Here is a 20901-nt window from a genome sequence, read left to right as displayed (position 1 = left end):
ATGTCCGACGGATGTTTGCAGATCGAAATATGCGCGATTTGAATCGTCGCGCTTGCTCGCTGACGAATCGCTTTTTATTCCGGCTCGATGGAATTTTATCATTCGACGATTTATAATGCACGCGGTTCCCCCGTTGCTTTGCGGTGTCCGAATTTATCTTTTAAAATGCGCCGCGCGACGAAAGAAATCGTAATTAGCGGCAAATATACAAATTGTACGGGTAAGATAGCCCGCGGGTAATATTTCGTGTTTTAGCTGGCACAATTTTTCCGATATCATTCGCGGAACCGTGTATTCATTATAGAACGTATGAAATTCTTGTTCAAAGAAAATATTGAAATACAGAGAATGTCCGATATCGATGCCGAAATAAAAGGGGATTAATTAGTTTTTCAATTTTCCATAAACTCTGGAGTAAACAATACGCTTTTATCAAACAGGACGATGCTGGAATCTAACAGAATAATGAATCAAGAGACAAGAGTAACTACCACTCAGCGAAGCGTTAGAGCAAAAAAAAAAAAAAAGAAATACGCTCACAGTTTTTTTCTATTTTTTTTTTTTTTTTATGAAACGCTCACGTGTGTTTCGCAAACCAACTGCCTGTTCAACATCGCTGGCCTCACTCGACCTTTCGTATATACGCCCGTTTCATACGAGCCGTACAACGTGGATCTTCGCACCTTTCGAAAACGATCCCCCCCATCGTCTGTCAATTAGCCTTCGAAAACAGCCCCCCCTTTGAATTCAGATCCCTGTGATTCGAAGAAAGAGAGAAAAGGAGGCCGTGTTGGGATCCTGTTTGTCCTGGGGATCGAAAATTCACCGACTCATTGTCGGCTGCAATCTAGAGTCGAATTGCATCCCCGCCGCCGCTTCCATGCACCCTGCCCTCCTTCCCTCCCAGGGTAATTTAACACGTAAGGGGATGACAACGGTCTCGAAGCCCGTGTCCTTCGAGGTCTCGTATAAGTGACGATCGTGTTACACCGGCGAGCTCACGAAATCTTCCAAAGGATCCATTCATCGATCGCCCTTCCCGTGATTGGTCTCATTACCCCTGCCTCGAGTTTTTTTTTCGAATCTTCGCTTAGGGTGCGCTCCAGGTAATTCTTCGAGGCGTGACGTAGGAGTTCCCTTGACGAAATTGGGCTATTGTCGCCAGACTAGGTGAAATTATCACCTTTTAAGGGAAATCGACGATTTTTTTTTAGCAATAGAGGAATAAGAGGGTGGTTGCGCGAAGAACACCTCGAAGACGGAAAAGTAGATCGCATCGAGGCGAAATAAATTAGGACACGACGTCGAGGGAACCGCAACACCAGCCGAAAATAGCCGACGAATAGGATTAAGGGACGTTCCATAAATTCCACGGGCCTCGAAACCATCGACCAGCCCATAGACGCACCATTGCCAACACGAGGCTCCCCTAACCGCCAGTTATCCCTCTCCAGAAGCCAGCCTGTCGGTGTCCGTCGACAAATCTCGTGATCGATTCGAGCGTGCCATCAAAACATCGGGTCGAGGCCGGTGCTTCTCCGGAGAATACACGAGTTACGGAAACCACGGGGTTCCAACGCGTACCTACTGCGACGCTCGTCGAATCTCTATCAACCGCCATTTCTATCGGCCGCAGGATTGCAAAAAGGAATCAGTAATTCGTAATGGTCGAGCGGGCAAAAAGAGGACGCGATGGTCGTTAGTAAATTAAAACTTGGGACACACTTGGTTCCCCGTAACGCGAGAGTAGGAAATCGCGTGACCCACCCTCTTCCTCTCTCTCTCTGTTTAAGTACACGCGGTAACGTCGTCGACGTTGTTCGCGCGAGCGCCGCGTAATTCACGTGATTCGCGATGAAACACAATCGATAGGCGTCCGTGGCTTAATTGCCGCGGCAGCAGAAGGCTGGCTCATTTGTACGAACCTTCATCGTCCGGCTAATCGAGTTAATTAAACAGCCTGATAAAGCGCGAACGACTTCGCGACAGCTGCGCGTTGGATGGAGAAGGAAGAAGAAAAAAAAAAAACCCCACAGACCACGCAGATGACGCTTGATACACCTCTGAACGCCCTCCTCGCGGGGCAGCACAGCGTAGCGAGGAACACGCGCCAATTTATGACGGCCATTATCGCGTACGCGATCCTCTTTCGTGACTATTATTATCTACCCACCGCCGCATTAACCTCTCGACAATTACTCTAATGGAATAATTTTTTGGAAAATCTATCGGGACCTCGGGTGCCAGCCGGGCGACCGCTTTCCAAGCGGCCACACCCTGCCAGCGTGAGCCTCTCGATTGGAAGCTCGTCAGGTAGCGCGAATCAACGCCAGAAGTCGTTTGTTTTCTCGCCTGGCGAGGGGTGACACGGGCCGTCGTGGAACTGCAGAAATTCGAGGGTAGGTGCCACGGTGGAAAATCCAATTCGAATGTTCAGCTATCAGCCGCGTCGCGCGAGACAGGACAAGGGGTGGGTCCTCGATGCGGTTCCGGAGGGTCCCGTCGAGCGTAGATCTCGATGAAATTTTAATTATCACCGTCACGCGATACAGTCATTTTTATCGCGACGGAGAACCGCGATGTCGTGGAACGATGCTTCATCCACGGAACGGTTTCCACGAGAGATGATGACTAAAAATCGGCCGATTTCCATACGACGAGGCGAGCATCCGAACTGAAAGTCGAATCCCGCAGGAAGATTGACGCGGTCGCGAGGCTGCGCCGCCAAAAGCGAACCAAGGGAGAAACGGGGTGAACGAGGGGGAGGGCTTATAGACCGCGCCTGCCAGATCGAATTGCTTTTTACAGCGAACGGTCGCGAGAATATCGAACGCGTGTATCCGTACGCTTGTCGTACACGCACGCATAAGAAAAGACGGCCGTGCGTGCGTGCGTGTACGGATTCCCTTTGCCCCGATGTATTCGTGTACGTGTGGTGTATACGCACACACACGCGCGCACACGCGAACAAGACATCGGAGGCGCATGACGCGTGTGGGGCGCGGCGCATAGGCATAAAAGAGCAAGCGAAAAAGGGAGCCTCTTTTTAATCTAGCGACGATTCGCAACCCCCTGCTCCTTTTATAGTTACGTGCTTAGTGCTTATACCCATTGACTCCCTCTCTTTGCTCCCTCGCTCGAGGGCTGCGCGTCTTCCTTCCACTTGCCACGCTTTGTCGTCGTGTCGGAGCGGCCCTCTTCTGCGCGACCGACGACGGCCCCGGACCACTGGTCCTACTTGCGTCGTGACCAACCCGCGACTTTACTACTTGTCTGTCCTTAGACAAACCGCGTTCACTTGCTCGCTGCCTCCTCGATAGCTTCGCGCAACTCTTCTTTCTTTCCATGTTCTTCTTTTTTTTTCATTGCAAATCGAGGGGTCGGTTGGAAGAGACACTGTCCCTCCAAAGAGACGCCAGTCAATCTTTGCATGTGTGTCGGTTAAATTGTCTCGATAAGATCGAAGCGAGTGAAAATAGTCGACTGTTGGAAATGGTCGAATTCCACTTGCTCGCGAATTAAGCCACCGTTCACCCCTTTTTCTGGCACGCTGTTCCTATCCGCGCAGATTACTTCCTTTTGGGACGCGATCCAAGGTAACGTTTAGGCATTGTTCGAAATAACACGCGGCACGCTTTCCCTACGTTTCGCTGAGAGGTACATCGTTCTTCGTTCGACCGGTTTTTCGGCTCCATAGAGAAGAGGCCAGCGCCCAGGGTGGATCGCGAGCCCGTTTCCAGTCGCATATGTTGCCCGCGCACAATGCACTGGTGATCGTGTTACCATTCACAATACACCAGCGAGCAGGGACTAATACGGATAGCAGCGCTAATCAACCCTTTCGATGAAATTTCAATCGACATACCTGTGGCTTCGCTCGATTTCGCTAAATGTCGTTCCTGCCTTTTGTTCGACCGCGACGATGCTCGCAAGCGTCGACAACGTTAATTGAATCGTACCAGAATCGCCTAGATCGATTATTAATAATCTCTCTCTCTCTCTCTTTACTTTTTTAATTTCACCGATTCACCCTCAAATGGATCCTCTTTTTAATTCGATGACTCTTGCGAACTCTTGCCAACGATAGATGAGAGATTGCTTTCGAGTATCTCGCGTGTTTAAACAGACGAGCGCTCGATTAAGGGTGCATTGTGAAAAGGTGTAGTCTACTCAACGGCGCACGAACCGTGCAAAGGTGGAGCAGTTGTATCTTATCTCGCGTTTAATCGACATCCAGTTGAGACCAACTGTGACGCTCCTAAGCTCCGGTAATTACTTAGATGGACGGACCTTTGACACGATTCCGTTCCCCGTTCCATCGCGAGGGGAGGGGAATAAAGCTCGTATCGCGTTCCTTTTTTCTGAATCCGTTCAATTTAATCCTCGATAGTTAATTAGAACGAGTGTATCTTTAACCCCGGACGATTCGAACTTTCGTCAGCGATCTTGCAGAGTTGATCGCAATGTTCGACAACGCTGCGATCGATCGTTCGTCCCGTTCGACGCGTACGTATTTCATCGATCGACAAGGAACTACGACGTTCGTTCGCGAATTGAATGTTACCCTCAGCGCACAGAGGACGAGCGATAATTGCAATTGCCGGGAGTCGAGCAATTAACTATGCGATTATCGCGTCGATACACTGCGAGAAAGGAAACGAGACGAGAACGAGCGGCGTACGATTAAATACCATACGAGCACGGCTATACAAGTTTACGTTACGCTTCGATATACGCGCATTAAAATATCTTTTAATTCACCTTCCCGACCCCTGTTTCCCCCCTCGCCCCCTCGGTCACATCGTTCGATTCTCTGCGTAATTAATTGCAATCCTCAATAAGCGATTTCCGAAATTGCCAATGGATCGTTGATAAATTCCACAAACAGCAATAGTAGAAGAGCAATGTCCTTCGAATAATTCGCTGGGACCAGTGCATGGGGTGGTGGCAAAAGAGTCGCAGCGCGGAGGGATTCTTCTACTCGAGACGAATATCTTAAGAGAGACGAAAGAAAAATATCTACGGACTTGAAAATCCGTTTCCATCGCGGTCGTAAGACAACACGATAACGCAGACGTCGCCGTCGTCCCTCGATTAAGAAAGCCACCACCAGTCGGAGGGGTCGAAGCGATTGATTCGCGATTGCCGCGGCCATCGAGCGATCGATCCAGAAGCGAAACGATGGTTAAGCAGATAGGGCCACCTGTCTATTAGCTCGGCGGGTATCCCGGTATCGGAGTTGTTGATCCTTTTCCGGACCCCGGGCGAGCGCTTCGTTAATTAATCTGGCAGCAACGGCCTCGCCGGCTCAAAGGCACCCTTTTTCGCCCCGGTTCATCCCATCCATTTACTCTTGCTGCTGCGTGCGATCTCTTTCCCGACGCGTTTCACCGCGGAACACGACCGAGGACAACGAGCCGCGATGGATAATTATAGTTATAGAAAAGGGCGGCCTCCTCTGCAGAGCGGCGTGTGTCGCCGCTTGAAAATCGCGACGCTTCCGTTCGAAACGCCAACGAAGCTAGCTGAAATATTCCACGTACTTCTACCACCCGCACGATCATTCTCTTAATTGAATCGTAACGAAATATCGTAAAATTCCAGGACTAAATTTAACAGGACGTAATTGAGATACGCGTAACCGAACTCGAAATTCAACGGGGTATCGTAAAACCCTGTCGACCTGGACGACCATCGCGAGAGTGTTCGCGTGAAACGAAATACTCGAGGACGATTTCGTTTGATTATTTTTCCAACCCGCCCCCCCGACCGAGGGATGATTACTTCGTCAAATAAAACAGCGCAGCACAAAAGAGCGAACGCGTGTCGGCGACTCGTCGACGAGGCACCGGCGGAACAATCGGATCGGGGCCACGGCGGGGACCAGTTTCGATTCGGGACGCGACGCGTGGACGCTCGACAAACGCGGCCCGTCGACGCTGACGGAAGACGAAAATTAAGTCGTCCGTGGGCCACCCTCCCAAGCCCACTAATAGAGTCCTCGTCTAGCTCGTGTACACTCTTTCGCTCGCCAGCCGAAACCATCCAGGCGGGTTGAATCCCCCGCGCCCCGCCCGGATAATCGACCGAAAATAACCCCGAGAGACCCACGGGACCCCCCTGGTTCCCCCGTGCGCGGCCTCCCGAGCACAAAGTCGGTGCATCTGTTCCGTTGTTCGTGAAAGGAACAGAATGACTCCGACAATTAGAGAGCGGGAATCACGGCCGGAAAGCGGCGAGGTAGCTTCTTCTTTTCTTGCTCACGCGATCGTCGGAGATTGCGCCGTCTGCGATGGGGTGGAATCGGACAGATTAAATCGGTCGAAGGAACGATTGCGTCGTGTTTCAACGGAAGAGGAAAGAAAGACAGCGAAAAAAAAAAAACGATCGCACAAGAGGGTTCCACTGTACCCGGACGAGCTAACGAATTAAAATTCTCTTTTCTTCCGTTCCGACTATACCGCGTCTAACGAGAAGTCTGCGAAGCTCGATGGACCCGAAACGGTCATCGAGAGACGAACATCGAGTTCGCTTGTGATTAAAGACGGCATTAAGTGGGCTTTGACGTGCGCGGGCGGCGAGTTAACTCTGGTCACAATGCCTGGTGAACGCAAACAACGAGTAGGGCCGGGCATTGTCGTCTAATTCGCGAAACGGTGGATAGGCAATGGACGTGACAAAAGACACATTTAGCTAAACGCAACGAGCGCGAGCCCGTGCGCGGTGTATTGTTTTGATCCGGTTTTAGTGGGCACAATTAGATCACGCTGCCTCCGCTGTAGTTTCACCCTCTCGGTGGTGGTAGCGCAACCCCCGTCTCTTCTTCCGCGCTCTTTTTCCAGCCCGGTTGGGGCCCGATTGGCTTCGTTGTAGGCCAACGCCGATACCAGGCCAGTTTTAGCGTGCACCGGCGCACCGTGCTGTGTCACGAATCTCTTTTCATCGATCTGATGACCACCTCGTCCATTCGTGCGGTAAGTGGATAGGGTGGGCTGCCTCGTTGGTGCCTCGTCGGACAGCCTGGCCGCGGTACAGGACGGAGGAGGGGGTTCGTTCATTTAATACCCCCGCGTTCTTTTTTTCTCTTTCTCCTTTTCTTTTTCGTTTTTTTTTTTTTTTTCACTCCCCCATCCTCTCCTCCCCTTTCACCTTTGTCTCGCTCGACGGTCCCGCTTCTCCGTTTCTCCGCTGACCGCTAAATACGACGTTTTTACGAGGGAAATGAAAGCAAGAGCCCGCGCTTAACTCGGCGACCAGCCAAGGGAGCCTTTGCTGACCGGCGGAGACTCACGGAGATTGGTTGATTCGATGCTAACCGGTGGGATTAGAGAGGGTTTACTTTAACGCGGTCGATTCTTTCCGCGATGCTTCAGCATCGAAGCGTTTGAATGGAAACGCTCGCTTTTAATGGTCCTTGATGTCCCGTCGCGTGCGAACGGATCCGACGAACACGTGCACGTACGTGTACCTACACTTTCACGGGGACTGGAAAGACTCGCAGCGAGCGTGTCCCGTCCCGTTGGAACCGTTGCATCGAGCAGGAGGAGGAATTCGACGAAAGGCAGCGACGAATAATCCGATTAGCCGATCGCCTCCCGAAAACGCGCCCCTCTCGCTGTCCTGTCGCAACCGAGAGGGAGCCAGCCAGCCCGCGTAACCAGTGTGAAAGTGCTAAACGAGCAATAAGAAAAGTAACGGCGTGCCGCTCAAAGCAAGAAGCCAGCCCCTACGGCGTAGGCAACCATGGGCGGGCTCTGGCCGCGAATCAACGACCACGGAAAATAGGGGTGGGGTAGGGGTGGTCGGACGAGAGCACATCGCGGTAGCGGGCGCAATTACGGATTTTGAGTGACAGATGCTCGCCCAGTCGGCAGTCGGAAGATTAAAACAAGTAATCAAAGCCCCAGTAGCCACCCTGGGATGGATATGGATGGATGCATCCCCCTTGGCGCTCCCCCGCCCCTAGCGCCACGCAACCCGGCTCACACCGCGTCGCTTTCTCTCTCTCTCTCTCCCTCTCTCTCTCTCTCTTTCTCTCTACCTATTTCGTTCACTCCTGTCGCTGTCTTTCTCGCTCTGTGTCTCGACGTTTTCGTGGCCGCGCCACCGCGCGTTTTCCCTCCTCCTTTGCCACCCTTCTCCCGCGAGCTGGGCCCAGGCAGCGAGGGTAAACCCCCAGCTACTATAATATCCGCCTATCAAGCCGCGCTCTGAATGCTCCTTTAAGAAAATGTTCCTTTTCCGCGAGCAGAGCCCTCCACCCCTCGACTGGGAGGTTATTAGACGGCTCTCCCCACCCTGGGCCTGGTGAAAGGAGAAAAAATGAACGGTCGGAGGAGGGCAGCAGGGGACGGCGGGGCGAGAAAAGGGTGGCTCGAACCGCGACGAGCGAGTTCTATTTCACGGGAAACGATAGAGGGATGCTCTTTGACGCGCGCGTTCGCTCGCTTCGATCGCTCTGGCGACAATAAGCGACCGGTTAGTCGGCTGTCTTCTCTCTCTCGCTCGCTCTCTCCTTACCCTCTTCGTCGTCTTCTTCTTCGGCCCAAAGTAACGCGGAGACGGCCTTTAACGTCCTAAGCTAAAGCCCCGCTAGTGGGGCTACAAGCGAGACGAATGTAAAGGTCGTTTAAGCGTTGGTTACGGCGGTAACGCTAGGAACAATCAGAAGGAGAAGCCGTAGAGTGTCGCAGCCCCAACAATCGCGGGGGTGTAACAAACCAACGGCGATAGGAACGGCTACTAGGAAAGAGTCGATTAGAGGAGGGAAATCCGCGCTCGCTGGGCGACGGCGTAATCCACGCTCGTTCTTAATCGATACGGATATTAGTACGGAATCGGCGAGCGTCAAAAGGTGGATCGGTAATCGTTACAACGAAAGGAATCGCAGGCGAGGACGAGGCGGGCGAGGAGGGACGGAGGCGACCGAAGTGTAATTGGATTTCGCGAAACTTTCCAACGGATGAACGGGAGGAATCGATGGGAATATCTATCTGTCTATTGTGGCGGCGATTTAATCCGTAAGCTCCTTTATGGTACTTTGAAGCGGTACCGCAATTTCAACGCCAGTTATTCAGCATTCGCTCGGACCCCGTCGTCCATCATCATCCCCTATACTTCTACTTCTGTTAATCGCGCGTCTGTATGTTGTAATAATCAGCCAGTGGATGCTTATATTTAGTGAAGTATATATTTTTCAAGGAAATGACGATAGCAGATCTCAGAGGAGCCAATAAGGGGAATAAGCAAAACGAACACGTGTCTGAACTTTTTGATTACTTGACAAACGATGGATAGACGGTCCATTCGATCACGACGCGCCACGTCTGAACGTCTGAGAGTTAATCCACGGCATCACGGTGAAACGGGGGAGACGGAATATGTTTAATCTTGAGATTTCGGCCCGCAAAGGACAGGATTGGATTTTGTAGGGCGAGAGAGGATGAGCCGTTTATCTCCGGCGTCGCTTTTCAGTTTTTCCCCGCTTCCCGGTCTATCTTATACTCCGCCCGCCTCCTCGACCCTCTTCTCTGGTTACTTTATCCCTCCCTTTCGGGGGCGTCACCCGCGTCGGTATCTTCTTCGCGAAATAATAAGCTCTCCCTTATAAATTCATCGCGAGTGCGCCCAAGTCGATCCGTGAATCGGCCTCCTTTCCGACACCCAGCCTCTTTGATATCGACCAGCGCCTCTTTCCACGCGGAGGAACTTCCTCCTCGTTGCGAGGAACCTTTCGCGACACAGTTGAAGAAACAATATGTATCCTTGTTTCCTTTAACGACAAACATTCTCATCTCTTTTTTTACATTCGCGGAAAATGTCGGATGGTATAATTTATAGGAGAAATTATACTGTGATTGCTTAAGCGATGATAATCGAATCGTCCGATACCGTCTGCTCCATTCATGCATAAATTCGAGGGGAAGTGCTTTTGTTGGGAAAACGCGCGCAAAAAGAGGGTAATCCGGAACGGACTTTGAGAGATTTGACCTGGGCGCTATTACTTGCATCGCCACAAAGAATCAAATTAACCGGCACAAGATTGCTGTTATCCCCGCCTCTCTCTCCCTCTCTCTTTCTCTCTTTTTTTCTCTCAGTACTGCCTCTCCAGAACCTCCCCTTGGATCCCTCTGAATTACACACGTACGCACGACAGAGCATTCGCGCACGTTTTTCTCTCCCTCTTACTTTCAATCCGAGTACCGCGAATCCTCGTGCCCTTTACTTTCAACCGAAGGGACCCAACGCACACTTTCAATCTCTCGATCTTATAGTTAGGAAAATTTCGTGTACGAGCTAGAGTACAGTGTTAGAGTCAGTGGACTGTAACGGGAAAAGAACACGCTGCTTTATCTTCAAGATATTTCAGGATGTATATTAATAACTTGTTTACAACATCTCTTATTATAGTACATTACATTTTATATGCTTATAGAAAAGTGTTTGCATTCGTTGCTTAATTAACTGATTCGAAGTACTCCTTGCTATCCTTTGGGTTTGGTTTAATGGTTTTGGAGTCTGGCTGCCAGTTCGCAGGGCAGACCTCTCCGTGTTTCTCGACAAATTGGAATGCCTTGATGAGCCTTAACGTTTCGTCCACGCTTCTGCCCACTGGTAAATCGTTTACGCTGAGCTGCCTCAGTATTCCCTCTTTGTCTATGATGAAAAGACCCCTTAAAGCTATCCCAGAGTCTGGGAGCAGGACATTGTATTTAATGGATATTTCTTTGTTGAAGTCGCTAAGAAGAGGATAACCCAAATTCCCGCCTAGTCCGCCTTGTTTTCGTGGCGTGTTCGTCCACGCCAAATGACTGAAGTGAGAATCCGTGGATACGCCGATCACTTGCGTGTTCAGGGCTTTGAATTCCGAAATTTTTTCGCTGAACGCTATCAGTTCAGTAGGGCAAACAAATGTGCTGGAAACAGAACAGTACAGATTGTATTCATGAAAATATGTAGAAGATATTCGTTTTAGAAGAGCAAGTACTATATCACAAAAGATCTCGTATGATATATTGACCTTTATAACGACCTTTCATAAAGATAACAGAAACTTTCTAGAATTCCAATGTATGTTGCTCATACATTGATAACTTACAAGTCTAACGGATAGAAGAAAAGAACCACATATTTCCCCCTGTAGTCGCTAAGCTTTATCTCCTTGAAATCACCGTCGACCACGGCAGTACCAGAAAATTCAGGCGCAGGTTTCTGAATCTGTAGTTGGCAGGAAAAGAGTTTGCTACCGGTGCAAAAGTTGCGAGCATATTCCACTAATGTCGGATGCCTAGATTTTGCCAACGTTGATCCAGCAAATATCTGCAAATATGACATTCAATGAATCCTGTACGTAATGTTCAATGATTTGTGAATATGAATAAAAATCGCAACGAATCGCAGTAAAAGTTAGGTTAAACGACTTACCGCTTTACAAGCCTGTGGACGCAAAGACACCAACAATCGAAGCATTATTGATGTATAAATGATTGGTTATGTCAACGTACCAATATTTAAGCGGACGAAACGAATGTTTTAATCACAGTAACGAGCAGAATTACCTCACTCGGCAGTAAATATGAAACGCAAATTTTTTTAATATTTATAAGGGGTCTTTGAAGAGGTTATATAACTCACTTTTCTTGCGTATAATACATTTTAATAAAACGCAGTGCGACAGATCGTTGAATCTGTTATATTTAATTCAGTTACGTTCTAGTTCATTCGAATATAAATCGTTACTCAGAGAATAATTCTTCTCAACAGCTCGCTCTGATGTAACTAAACCCCGTATCCTTCTAGCAAAGTGTTAGAGGGCGACACTCGCCGGAGTGAAATTTAAAATTCAAAAATTCAAAATTCATCTTTGAAATCGTAATATTTCGATATATCGCACGGAATGATCGAATATCTCGAATCAGTTTAAAGTATAGCAGTTGCCGTCTCTCCGTTCGATCGGTAAGGTACGCGTGTTTATTTAATTAAATCAGGAAGTAATCAATATAACTATATTTTATTCAAATAACAATATTATAAGTTTTGTGTTTTCATTCTTATTTAATGGGAAAACATATACTTTTTATATGCATATATAAATTCAAATTATGTATATTTATCGCAGCATTGTAAACTAAAAATATCTGGTTTCACTTACAACGAAAATTATCACACCATCTATTCATAAATAGCATATAACTTTTTTTTAAATCATTGAAAATTTCTTCGTTGTCGGTGGAACCAGATGCGCGTTAGAAATTGAGATTTTTACTTCCGGTAATGTATGAAATTTATCACGAAGATGGCATTTATATATCATTTCCAATATATAAAAAAAAAAAAACAGTTGCATCTCTTGTTTGACCACTTGCGAATTTTGGAAAACGAGAACACAGACGTTCTTGTTTTACATATTCCTTTTTGCCCAGTAACACAAGCTTTCTTCAGTCTGTAACTTTTAACATGTACATCGTACTTTGAAGCTTTAATACTAAAAACATGATACACGAGTCTGCTTACACCATATAGAACACAAAGGCCACGTCGTGCCCAGTGCACTCGAATTCTTTCGCTATCTATAGAACGGTTTTTTAACCGTCATCCAAACAACGACAAAATCATTGACCTATGTATTCATGATTCGAAAACGTTGCTCCTCTCTCTCTCTCTCTCTCTCTCTTTCTTTTCTTTTAATTGGAAGCCGTTGCGGTTGCGCTTGAAGCAGGGGTTGTCGCGGACGTTGATTCTTCTGTAACGATCCGCCGATTTTTCTTTATCCTCTTCCACTCGCCATTTGTGTAATTCATTTGGAAGTGTGTCTCGACTAACATTGGCACCGTCGTTCCGTCGGTCTGAGTCACTTCTTCTATGTTCTCCGAAAGCATTACTGTGACTATATTGCCCAGTTTTGGACAAGGATTATCTATAGAAGAATGAAGAATTTTTAATAGCACAACATTACATAAATGTATAGAGTGTACTATAGTTTTGAGATACTTACCCCTCGAGCCAGCCATAAAACCTAGAATAAGAGCTTTCTCCAGGCGAGTTACTTTATTAGCTGTTCTAAACATCTCTTGTGCCTCCAACATTTGTTCTCGCTAGGCGCATAAAAAATAAAATCTCGCAATTACAAATTCTGTCTTTATTGCATACGTTATATACATGTGTACGTACCGTAAGAGACAATCCCTTTCTCGTATTCGCGGCGGTAGTTTGTATACGAATCTGTGTAACCGTTTGAGCTGGTCTCACTGTTTGTACTCCAACCGGTGTACTTTCTACCGGTGTGATAACTGTCGACGTTGCAACAGGTAAAACCGTACTCGGTGTAGTAGGTGTACTCGGTGTTGTAGCTACGTAACAAAGACTTGATCAGTTTTCATTCATTAAGCGTTTATGCATATGCTAAATGTTCGATAACACGACGCATGACAATTGTCTGTCAGCGATACTCTATACAAAAGCGTACACGTTTGAGGTGTTGGTACTGAAGATACTCCAGTTGGAGTAGTAGGTGTCGCGTAAGATTGCACAGATGCCACTGGCGTGATCGGAGTGACAGGTGGATTTATGGAAGGTAATCCCTGAGCATATGCTGGAGTCGTCGATGTCTCTGTCGTGGTCGTAGCCGTCGATGCGGCGGCAGCAGCTGCCGCCTGGGCTTCTGCAACTTTCTTCTGTTGTTCCTCCAATTCTATCATCCTCTTTCGTTTTTTCGCCTGAGCATGGCCGAGTGGTTGCTCATTGATGTCTAACAGTTTAATACCACCGTCTTTTCGCATTCTATTACTAAGGGGTGTCCTGTTAGACATTGACGAACTCGTGAGTGAGGGCGATCGAAAACCACTTGTTGGAACTCTACTGGGAATGCCTTTCAAGGGAGCTGAAAATAATATATCACTTTGCATTTTTATACTGCTTTCATCTTTCGAAGCCAGAACTAAAATCACAAGTATTAGCTTACTCGTGTCAGTCATTTTTCTGGGCATTCCCCTACTTCTCACAGGCACCGTAGGAGCAGTACTTTTTTTCAAATTACTCGCAGCGTCTGTACTCTTTTGAAGCAGTTCTGCCCTTAACGCGGCGCTTTTTGGTTTCCGTTTTAAAGTGAAGTGCTTCACCGCTGCCGGTTGTTGCCCAACAACGGATGTAAGCGCAGTCTTATTTAGATAATGACATTCCAATGGAAGCATAGCTGGGTCGTTTTGCTTTTTCAAAAGTTTCCGCAAGTCATTGACTAAATCACCAAAGATAGGCCTGTGCTCCTCCAAGTCCGTGATGTCTGTATTCAAAGAACCCGTGGATGGGAACGTTTTCATCGCTTCGGATAACATTGACACCCATAATTCACTGTCCACCGATGCCACCTCGATGATCTCTTCCAACTCACCACGCCACTGCACAACATACCAGAATTATACAATAAAAACATGTGCTATAAAGAAAGACACGACAGAAAACGAAAAGCATATACCATGCATCACGTTAGAGTAAAAAAATCGCGTAAACAAACCATCTACAATCAACGTTAATTGCATATAAAACGTGTCCGCTTTACTAAACGTTTCAAAAACATTAAGTACCTAAACAAAGCTAAATAAATAGCAGGTCTGTGGGTCGCGTGTTATAATTATTAGGCATTCAACGTATTAAGGTCGCCGTCGCGAATTTTTCTGCATGTATTTTAAGAGAATGTCCCCCCACTTTTCGCGCCTTAAACATTTAAGTAACAAATAAACAGCCTTACCTCCTCGACATTCCGTCTCGGTATGTGGAAAAACGAGAGGAGTAACTTGAGCTTAACTTGCGTTTGAAGGTCTGGAAAACAATCTTTGATATTCCGCAATACCTCTGCGTTCAATTGCGAGCAAATTGAACTTCCAGTCCAACTATCATTTGACGTTCCAAGCTTGTTATGAAGCCACAACGACGTATCACTGTCCCTCACATTCGCCATATTGGAGTCGTTTGTTTCCAGCATTTGACGTACATTACCATGGTGCGCCACATGTTATTCCCGCCATAAAGTAACGTGACACACGTTCACGTAATATGCACCTCGTAGACGCGCATTCGATTGTGAAAAGCGCTCTGTTCCGAAAATTTCTGTTGCAAATCGTCTCGAATGGACCTGTCGTGCAACTATTCGTCGTTAACCTAACCTCCGCGACGTTAAATATTGTTCGATCTCGCGCAGTGAAACGGTATCGGTGTTCCGTTGAAAAATGCGTTGGAAACGATTGTAAAACCGGTCGAAGGAAATTGAAAATCGATCATTATTTTGGCAAAAGATTTTCCCGCTTCTGCACATGGCGACTGTTTTGCCGCATCGTGATTTGAGTTTGATGTAGGCTTGTTTTGACAAGATTAGCAAACAATTTATGGGACATGACCACTACGAATGGATTCTCAGACTCGCAGGAGTCTGATTTATTGCCCGAGGAAGATTACAAGCTGTTGATGAAGGATATGTAAGAAACGCAATTTGACTACTGAATTCTTTGTCGCTTTAGTGTAACCCTTTTCGAGCTTTTGACAACTGTATCCGCAGGTGAGAGATAACTTGCAAGCTGTTAACAGATAAATTTGACTTTTCCGAAAAAAGGAAAGAAATTTTAACGTTAGTATTACGTTGCAAGCAGTCATAACTCGAAAAGGATTAATGCATTTTAAATCCCTTTGTTTTTAAATGCATTGTTTGTGTGTCGCGTCAACGAAAATAGCGGGTTCGTACCACGTTGGCTTCAGAATATAACAGAAGAGGAAATGGAGGAGAAATATAATTTAACCCAACAACAGTATATACAAGAGGAAAAAGAAATAAAAGAGGAGGATGGACAGTATTTCCATGAACCCGATCCTGCGATACCAGTCAAAGAAGAATTTGCCGGTCATTATAATTTTCAAGTATCGTTGGCTAACCAAGATTCAAGTAAACATTGGGTAGTAAGTACATAATTGACTGGTGATATACACATAGACGATGTAGATGATATATATATGTCGTCTTTTGATTTATACGGAATACTTATTCCACTTGTAAATCAACAGATGACTATACCAGTAGTAACAATTATTTATGAGTACCTTTTTTATTCAGTATTCTCAAACATTAAAAAAAGTATTTATTAACATGGAAGAAACACTGCCGTTACGTTTTAAATGGGAACCACCTGAGGATGGTTTTGTATTGCGCACTGCCATGGTTTTTAGTTTAGATCAATACGCGAGCGATCCAGTCAGAAGATGTCATAATCACATGGCACCAAATAATCCATGTAACAGAGATGTAGAGCCAAGAGTGATCAAACATGTGGTTCGGTGTACACATCACCTAACCATGTATGAAGAAAGAAATGAACATTTGTCCATAGTAACACCTCTTAACAGACCACAGCCTGGATCGCAATATGTGCCAATATGTCTCAAATTTTTATGTAAAAATAGTTGTCCGTCTGGTATGAATCGTAGACCGACAGAGTTAATATTCACTTTGGAAGATCGTAACAGACGAATTCTGGGTAGACGGAGACTACCTGTTAGAGTATGTAGTTGCCCCAAGAGGGATAAAAAGAAAGAGGAAGCTGAAGTGACAGAGAATCAACCTGATATAAAAAAAAGGAAACTTTGTATACCAGTTGGGAAAAAGATGATGCCTTCCTGTGATACACATGTGTTTAATGTTCAGTTAAATATAGTTGGCAAAGAGAATTATTTAGCTGTGTTAAAGTATGCATATGATATTATGGCAGGTCAAGCTGCAAGAACTGGCCAACTGGATTTTTTCAAACCATACATGGATGACATATTACGTAAAACTCCATAACGGCGTATTTATATGCATTTACTGTTTTTCACATATAGGCTTTAAGAAACAAAGATATGTTTTAACGTTATCTATTCGTATATCTTACGAATTTAACAACATATATTTTAATAATTACATTTTAATCTATGGGGGGATCCATGCTCATTTATAATGCATGCCAGATACTACTTGTTCAAGCAACATTTTATTAATATTGTGATATCATATCAAATTTTTATACTAGAATGCGATAAATTTGTTAATTTTTAATATAATAATAAACAATTTTACTAATTTTTTATAACAGATATATATGTTATAATATCAGTTGTTCGTGTGAATGACATTTGATGAGCTGAATGTCCAATGAGTGTAATAACAAAGCGCTTGGCAAGGGTGCAGTGTGTTCTGATGTTAATACCACAGGATTTACAAGACTGGCAACATTTCTTCTCATCTTTATCTCAGTACCGTTTTCCCCTTGACCATATAAACTCCATTGCCATGTAATATTTCTTCCTGTGGTGCTACTGATCCAAACAGTTTCGTCTTCATGCTGCGTATTTATAATTTTGACCACTATTTTTTTACAATAAAGTAGATAATTTTACTAAAATATAGAAATGTACCTGAAAAAAGAAAAGATCTTCGCCATGATGCAGTACGTAAACAGCTTCTGAACCAAATGGAAGAGGTACTGGAAGTTTTGCACAAGCAGAGTAAAAATGAACTTGTAGTGCTTGATGAGTTCCACTCAAATGCTCTAATACTGTATCAGTTGTAATAATATCTTTGCAGCCACTTTGCTTTGAAAGCGGGCACATTATTTGAATGCTGGATATGGAGTCTGTAGAACCATCCCAAGCTGGTGCAGAAGATGCATTGGACGTTAAACTGTCGGTACTTGCATTGATTTGTAAATGAGTATTAACATTTTTTAACGTTTCTTTCGACAATTCCCCCGTACTCGCAGATTTTATTCGATCGTAGAAATTTGAGTGTTCCCCAAGATTTAGATTATTCGTCGACGCAGCATTTATGGTCGATGTTGCGTTCGAAACTGTCGTTAAGTTATCTGCTGAAGCAGCTTTCTCCAATCCACCACGAAATAATTTAGTTAATAATAAGTGACAAGCCTTTGAACTTGTACCATTAATTTTTTCTTCTGCTCGTGATACTTCTTTTCTTTTACTTTTCCCGAAAAGCCGATCTCGTAGATTTTGTGTGCGATATTCTCCATTATTACACAGATTATCTTTCATCTTAAAAACGTCAGAAAATATTTTATGAAGCTTATCCGCGAGTAAACATCTGCCTTGACCTAATCTGACTCTGCAAATTGGACAACGAGCTGTCCTTGGTCTACATCCGACGCAAATGATGTGCCCGTGAACACATTGTGAGACTGGAGGTAGAGAACTCTCTAAGCAGATTGGGCATTCTAAAGCTCGTACCTGAATAACCATAATTATTTATATATATCATTTTTATGCTATACAATACGTATATAAAAGTATGTTTTAGGTAGAAAATTCTTCTGCAGTAGATTACACACAACTTCAGATACTGCGTTCGCAAGTTTGCTGGCCACAGCTGGTAATGGCCCTCTCACAGCAATTCCTGTTTCTTTCCGTTCTTCTTCGTTAATGTATCTCCAAACAAACAATTTTAAATCACATTCGCGGTAGTGATGGACCAGCGCTGCTATTTGCTTAATTTTTAATCCTATTAGGTCTTTTCCATCGACGCTAATTAAACAGTCGCCAACTCTAAAATAGGAATGAAACAATTTATTCTACCTATGTTCTTTGCTTGCGATGTGCGTCTATATTATTTTATTATTCTTACTTGAGGCCGGCGATATCAGCGAGACTATTAGTTTCAATGTGGCTTATCCACGGGTAAGGATCCCATTTTGATTTTGTCAGATGAAACCCACAGGTTTTTCCAAGTATTTTAGCTTCCTTTAGATTCTTCAACGTTACGCAAATCTTTCCTGTGAATGCTGAATTAATCGATGTGTTGTCTTCTGTCATGTAAATCTTAACACCTGCAGCTTCAGTTATAAGTTCTGAAGTAGATGTGACAGACATATTTATTTGATATTTTTGTTACGAATTTTTTCTTATCTAATTTTAAACTTATGGCTTAAATGCGTGTAATTTACTAGGCCACTAACGTAAAGCACGAACCAGCTTCTTCAAATACGAAACCAACAATTTTTTCATTTCGTCTGTTTCAATTCATTATCACATGATTCTCGTATTGATTATTGTATTTTTGATCCTGACGTGAACCGCGCGATAGTGAAACTGAGAGAGCCTGTTCTCTAAACAAGGTGGAACTCTTACTTGTTTACCTTCACTTAATTTCGTGTCCTTGACATTTGTTCTGCGAGAATCGTAGCTTTGTTATTTCCCTCTTACTTCGACAACGTTAATGTGAACGTGAATTTGGAAAGATACTTGCTTTTATAAATATAATAAATGTGCTTTTCTTTTTATCAATGAACTTATGCTTCAGTTATGAGCCAAAAAGAATGATTAATGAATGTACATACGAGAGTAGTTCTTCTTTATTAACGCATTTACGTACAATAATCACAAATATCTGTTTAATACTAATTTAACTCAACCTAGATCTCTTTATGTAAAGATTTCAAACAATCTTGTATGATAGTTCTTTAATCTGCATTTAAAAGTCTTACAAACATGGTAATTGTTCCTTTTCATCTGATTTTCAATAAGAAGGCAAACTCTGCCGTATCACTGACTTGGAAGAACATACAATTGGATTGTCAGTAAGAGGTTTAAAATATATACTCTATACAATTAGTGGAAATGCATTTGATACGTTTGGGTAATGATCGATTAAAAAAAGTTCCTTTGAGTCCATGGATCTATGATAACACAGATCCTTGATAAATTATTGATACAATATGTTAAGACATTGATTCAGTGTGTGTAAAGTAGTATGAGCTGTTGCTTTCAGTACTAACAAATCGGGATCTAAATTCAAACTCGAGTTCTCAATGGTTTGTGCTAATGCAAGATTATGTTTTTCCACTTTTCTCAGTTGCTCTTGGCAATTGGCATACGCATCCAAAACTTCCAGTTTTGCAACTGGACTTCTGTTGGAATTGGCAGAATGTTCTCTTGGAGGTAAAGGCGGATGACTGCTGGCTATCGCTCTTGTGTACATTTCTGTAACAGCTCGTAGTTTATCAACCCATTCCTGGCGAGCACGGGCATCTGTAGCTCTTAATTTAATCATATCACCTGCGTTAATGTGTTTACACTTTCATTGTTGTACTGTTAGAATACGCAAAACAGTTATATACAGGCTGTTCTATACAACACTAACATCTTTCCTTAATTACATACTGTACTTATATAGATACAATTATAATTTGTAAAAGTACATTCGCGTTACCTATGTTCAACCAGGATTTAGTTTTATATTTTGTTTAATAGTATTTTTGCTCGTTTACACACAACTTCTGTCCGATTTGCACGGAACACCCTGTATATTATGTTGACAAATGTTAAATTTTAGATACCTGTGGCAGAGTTGACAGTGAACGTGTTAGAGTCTTCGTCGCTCGGCGCTATCACCGCACCAGCTAAATAAATCGAGCATCGAGGTCGTTGATTCTTTTCGGCTTCACTAAGAAAATAATGTAATTCACCAGTTTCGGGGCTAAGTATGAACCAGCGGTACTGCCATCCTTTCATGGCGTTGGTATACTTATGTAACAAACCCTCGTAAGGGTGCCTTATTTGAACGTTCATCATTTATTGTTCCTATTGTTTTGGAAGCTTTGTGTTATTCAAATCGAACAGTTGCTTACAGCAATCTGTCATCTGAACTGACACATCAAGGAAGGTTAGTCGGATGCTCGTAACAGAGGTTAGGATGGTAAATACAGAAAAAGCGGTTAATCGAGATATCAATTAACTAGCGAGGAATGACTCAGAAAAGTTTCGATTACGGAAATGTAGATCGTTTTTGATTATGAGAAAACGATCCATCGCAATTAATCAATTCACGTTTTGCTATGATGTTAGTTACAATGGACAAAAAATAGTTTATTTCAT

General features: G+C 44.4%; 5 protein-coding genes across 7 annotated transcripts; 1 reads left to right on the top strand and 4 right to left on the bottom strand.

Annotated features, from left to right (window-relative positions):
* Positions 1 to 10348: 10348 nt before the first annotated feature.
* On the bottom strand, positions 10349 to 11754 carry Tpx-3 (thioredoxin peroxidase 3). Its single transcript, XM_076903594.1, has 3 exons — positions 11425 to 11754; positions 11099 to 11319; positions 10349 to 10916 (listed from the first exon to the last, which is right to left on the bottom strand). The coding sequence occupies exons 1-3, from the start codon at positions 11467 to 11469 to the stop codon at positions 10457 to 10459; spliced, it is 726 nt and encodes a 241-aa protein (XP_076759709.1). The 5' UTR covers positions 11470 to 11754; the 3' UTR covers positions 10349 to 10456.
* Positions 11755 to 11991: 237 nt separating this feature from the next.
* On the bottom strand, positions 11992 to 14981 carry Nelf-a (Negative elongation factor A). Its single transcript, XM_076902994.1, has 6 exons — positions 14744 to 14981; positions 13961 to 14393; positions 13466 to 13879; positions 13171 to 13349; positions 12995 to 13094; positions 11992 to 12916 (listed from the first exon to the last, which is right to left on the bottom strand). Exons 1-6 carry the CDS (start codon positions 14975 to 14977, stop codon positions 12684 to 12686), a joined length of 1593 nt encoding a protein of 530 aa, XP_076759109.1. The 5' UTR covers positions 14978 to 14981; the 3' UTR covers positions 11992 to 12683.
* A 311-nt stretch (positions 14982 to 15292) lies between these two features.
* Positions 15293 to 17363, top strand: P53 (p53). Of its 2 annotated transcripts, none has more exons than XM_076903592.1 (3): positions 15293 to 15467; positions 15720 to 15942; positions 16097 to 17363. In XM_076903592.1, the coding sequence occupies exons 1-3, from the start codon at positions 15385 to 15387 to the stop codon at positions 16820 to 16822; spliced, it is 1032 nt and encodes a 343-aa protein (XP_076759707.1). In that variant the 5' UTR covers positions 15293 to 15384; the 3' UTR covers positions 16823 to 17363. The 2 variants fall into 2 exon arrangements, with proteins under 2 accessions (XP_076759707.1, XP_076759708.1); XM_076903593.1 differs by having other exon boundaries at positions 15326 to 15467; positions 15745 to 15942.
* LOC143428591 (uncharacterized) lies at positions 17121 to 19232 on the bottom strand. Of its 2 annotated transcripts, XM_076903591.1 has the most exons (5): positions 19164 to 19232; positions 18653 to 18875; positions 18360 to 18573; positions 17434 to 18258; positions 17121 to 17360 (listed from the first exon to the last, which is right to left on the bottom strand). In XM_076903591.1, exons 2-5 carry the CDS (start codon positions 18838 to 18840, stop codon positions 17121 to 17123), a joined length of 1467 nt encoding a protein of 488 aa, XP_076759706.1. In that variant the 5' UTR covers positions 18841 to 18875; positions 19164 to 19232. The 2 variants fall into 2 exon arrangements, with proteins under 2 accessions (XP_076759706.1, XP_076759704.1); XM_076903589.1 differs by lacking the exon at positions 19164 to 19232 and having other exon boundaries at positions 18653 to 19148.
* Positions 19233 to 19514: 282 nt separating this feature from the next.
* Positions 19515 to 20739, bottom strand: LOC143428594 (oxysterol-binding protein-related protein 11). The gene is made up of 2 exons (XM_076903595.1): positions 20364 to 20739; positions 19515 to 20082 (listed from the first exon to the last, which is right to left on the bottom strand). The coding sequence occupies exons 1-2, from the start codon at positions 20596 to 20598 to the stop codon at positions 19730 to 19732; spliced, it is 588 nt and encodes a 195-aa protein (XP_076759710.1). The 5' UTR covers positions 20599 to 20739; the 3' UTR covers positions 19515 to 19729.
* Between the last annotated feature and the right edge of the window lie 162 nt (positions 20740 to 20901).

The sequence above is a fragment of the Xylocopa sonorina genome, chromosome 10 (assembly GCF_050948175.1).
Source record: "Xylocopa sonorina isolate GNS202 chromosome 10, iyXylSono1_principal, whole genome shotgun sequence".
In the NCBI taxonomy this organism is placed as follows: Eukaryota; Metazoa; Arthropoda; class Insecta; order Hymenoptera; family Apidae; genus Xylocopa; species Xylocopa sonorina.
The sequence above is the reverse complement of the archived record's forward strand: the minus strand, read 5'-3'. Positions and strand labels throughout refer to the sequence as shown.

What these genes read in the sequence shown, in the direction of transcription:
- Tpx-3 (XM_076903594.1), bottom strand. Translation starts at nt 11,469, where the DNA reads ATGCTTCGATTGTTGGTGTCTTTGCGTCCACAGGCTTGTAAAGCG. An exon ending in GTCCACAGGCTTGTAAAGCG is followed by an intron (nt 11,320 to 11,424) that starts GTAAGTCGTTTA and finishes TCATATTTGCAG; the next exon opens with ATATTTGCTGGATCAACGTT. An exon ending in TTCTTCTATCCGTTAGACTT is followed by an intron (nt 10,917 to 11,098) that starts GTAAGTTATCAA and finishes TTCTGTTTCCAG; the next exon opens with CACATTTGTTTGCCCTACTG.
- Nelf-a (XM_076902994.1), bottom strand. Translation starts at nt 14,977, where the DNA reads ATGCTGGAAACAAACGACTCCAATATGGCGAATGTGAGGGACAGTGAT. An exon ending in CGAGACGGAATGTCGAGGAG is followed by an intron (nt 14,394 to 14,743) that starts GTAAGGCTGTTT and finishes TATGTTGTGCAG; the next exon opens with TGGCGTGGTGAGTTGGAAGA. An exon ending in TTTTATGGCTGGCTCGAGGG is followed by an intron (nt 12,917 to 12,994) that starts GTAAGTATCTCA and finishes ATTCTTCTATAG; the next exon opens with ATAATCCTTGTCCAAAACTG.
- P53 (XM_076903592.1), top strand. Translation starts at nt 15,385, where the DNA reads ATGACCACTACGAATGGATTCTCAGACTCGCAGGAGTCTGATTTATTG. An exon ending in AAGCTGTTGATGAAGGATAT is followed by an intron (nt 15,468 to 15,719) that starts GTAAGAAACGCA and finishes CAACGAAAATAG; the next exon opens with CGGGTTCGTACCACGTTGGC. An exon ending in ATTCAAGTAAACATTGGGTA is followed by an intron (nt 15,943 to 16,096) that starts GTAAGTACATAA and finishes TTTTTTATTCAG; the next exon opens with TATTCTCAAACATTAAAAAA.
- LOC143428591 (XM_076903589.1), bottom strand. Translation starts at nt 18,897, where the DNA reads ATGTCTGTCACATCTACTTCAGAACTTATAACTGAAGCTGCAGGTGTT. An exon ending in CGAACGCAGTATCTGAAGTT is followed by an intron (nt 18,259 to 18,359) that starts GTGTGTAATCTA and finishes ATGGTTATTCAG; the next exon opens with GTACGAGCTTTAGAATGCCC. An exon ending in AAGATCTTTTCTTTTTTCAG is followed by an intron (nt 17,361 to 17,433) that starts GTACATTTCTAT and finishes ATAAATACGCAG; the next exon opens with CATGAAGACGAAACTGTTTG.
- LOC143428594 (XM_076903595.1), bottom strand. Translation starts at nt 20,598, where the DNA reads ATGATGAACGTTCAAATAAGGCACCCTTACGAGGGTTTGTTACATAAG. An exon ending in CACTGTCAACTCTGCCACAG is followed by an intron (nt 20,083 to 20,363) that starts GTATCTAAAATT and finishes ACATTAACGCAG; the next exon opens with GTGATATGATTAAATTAAGA.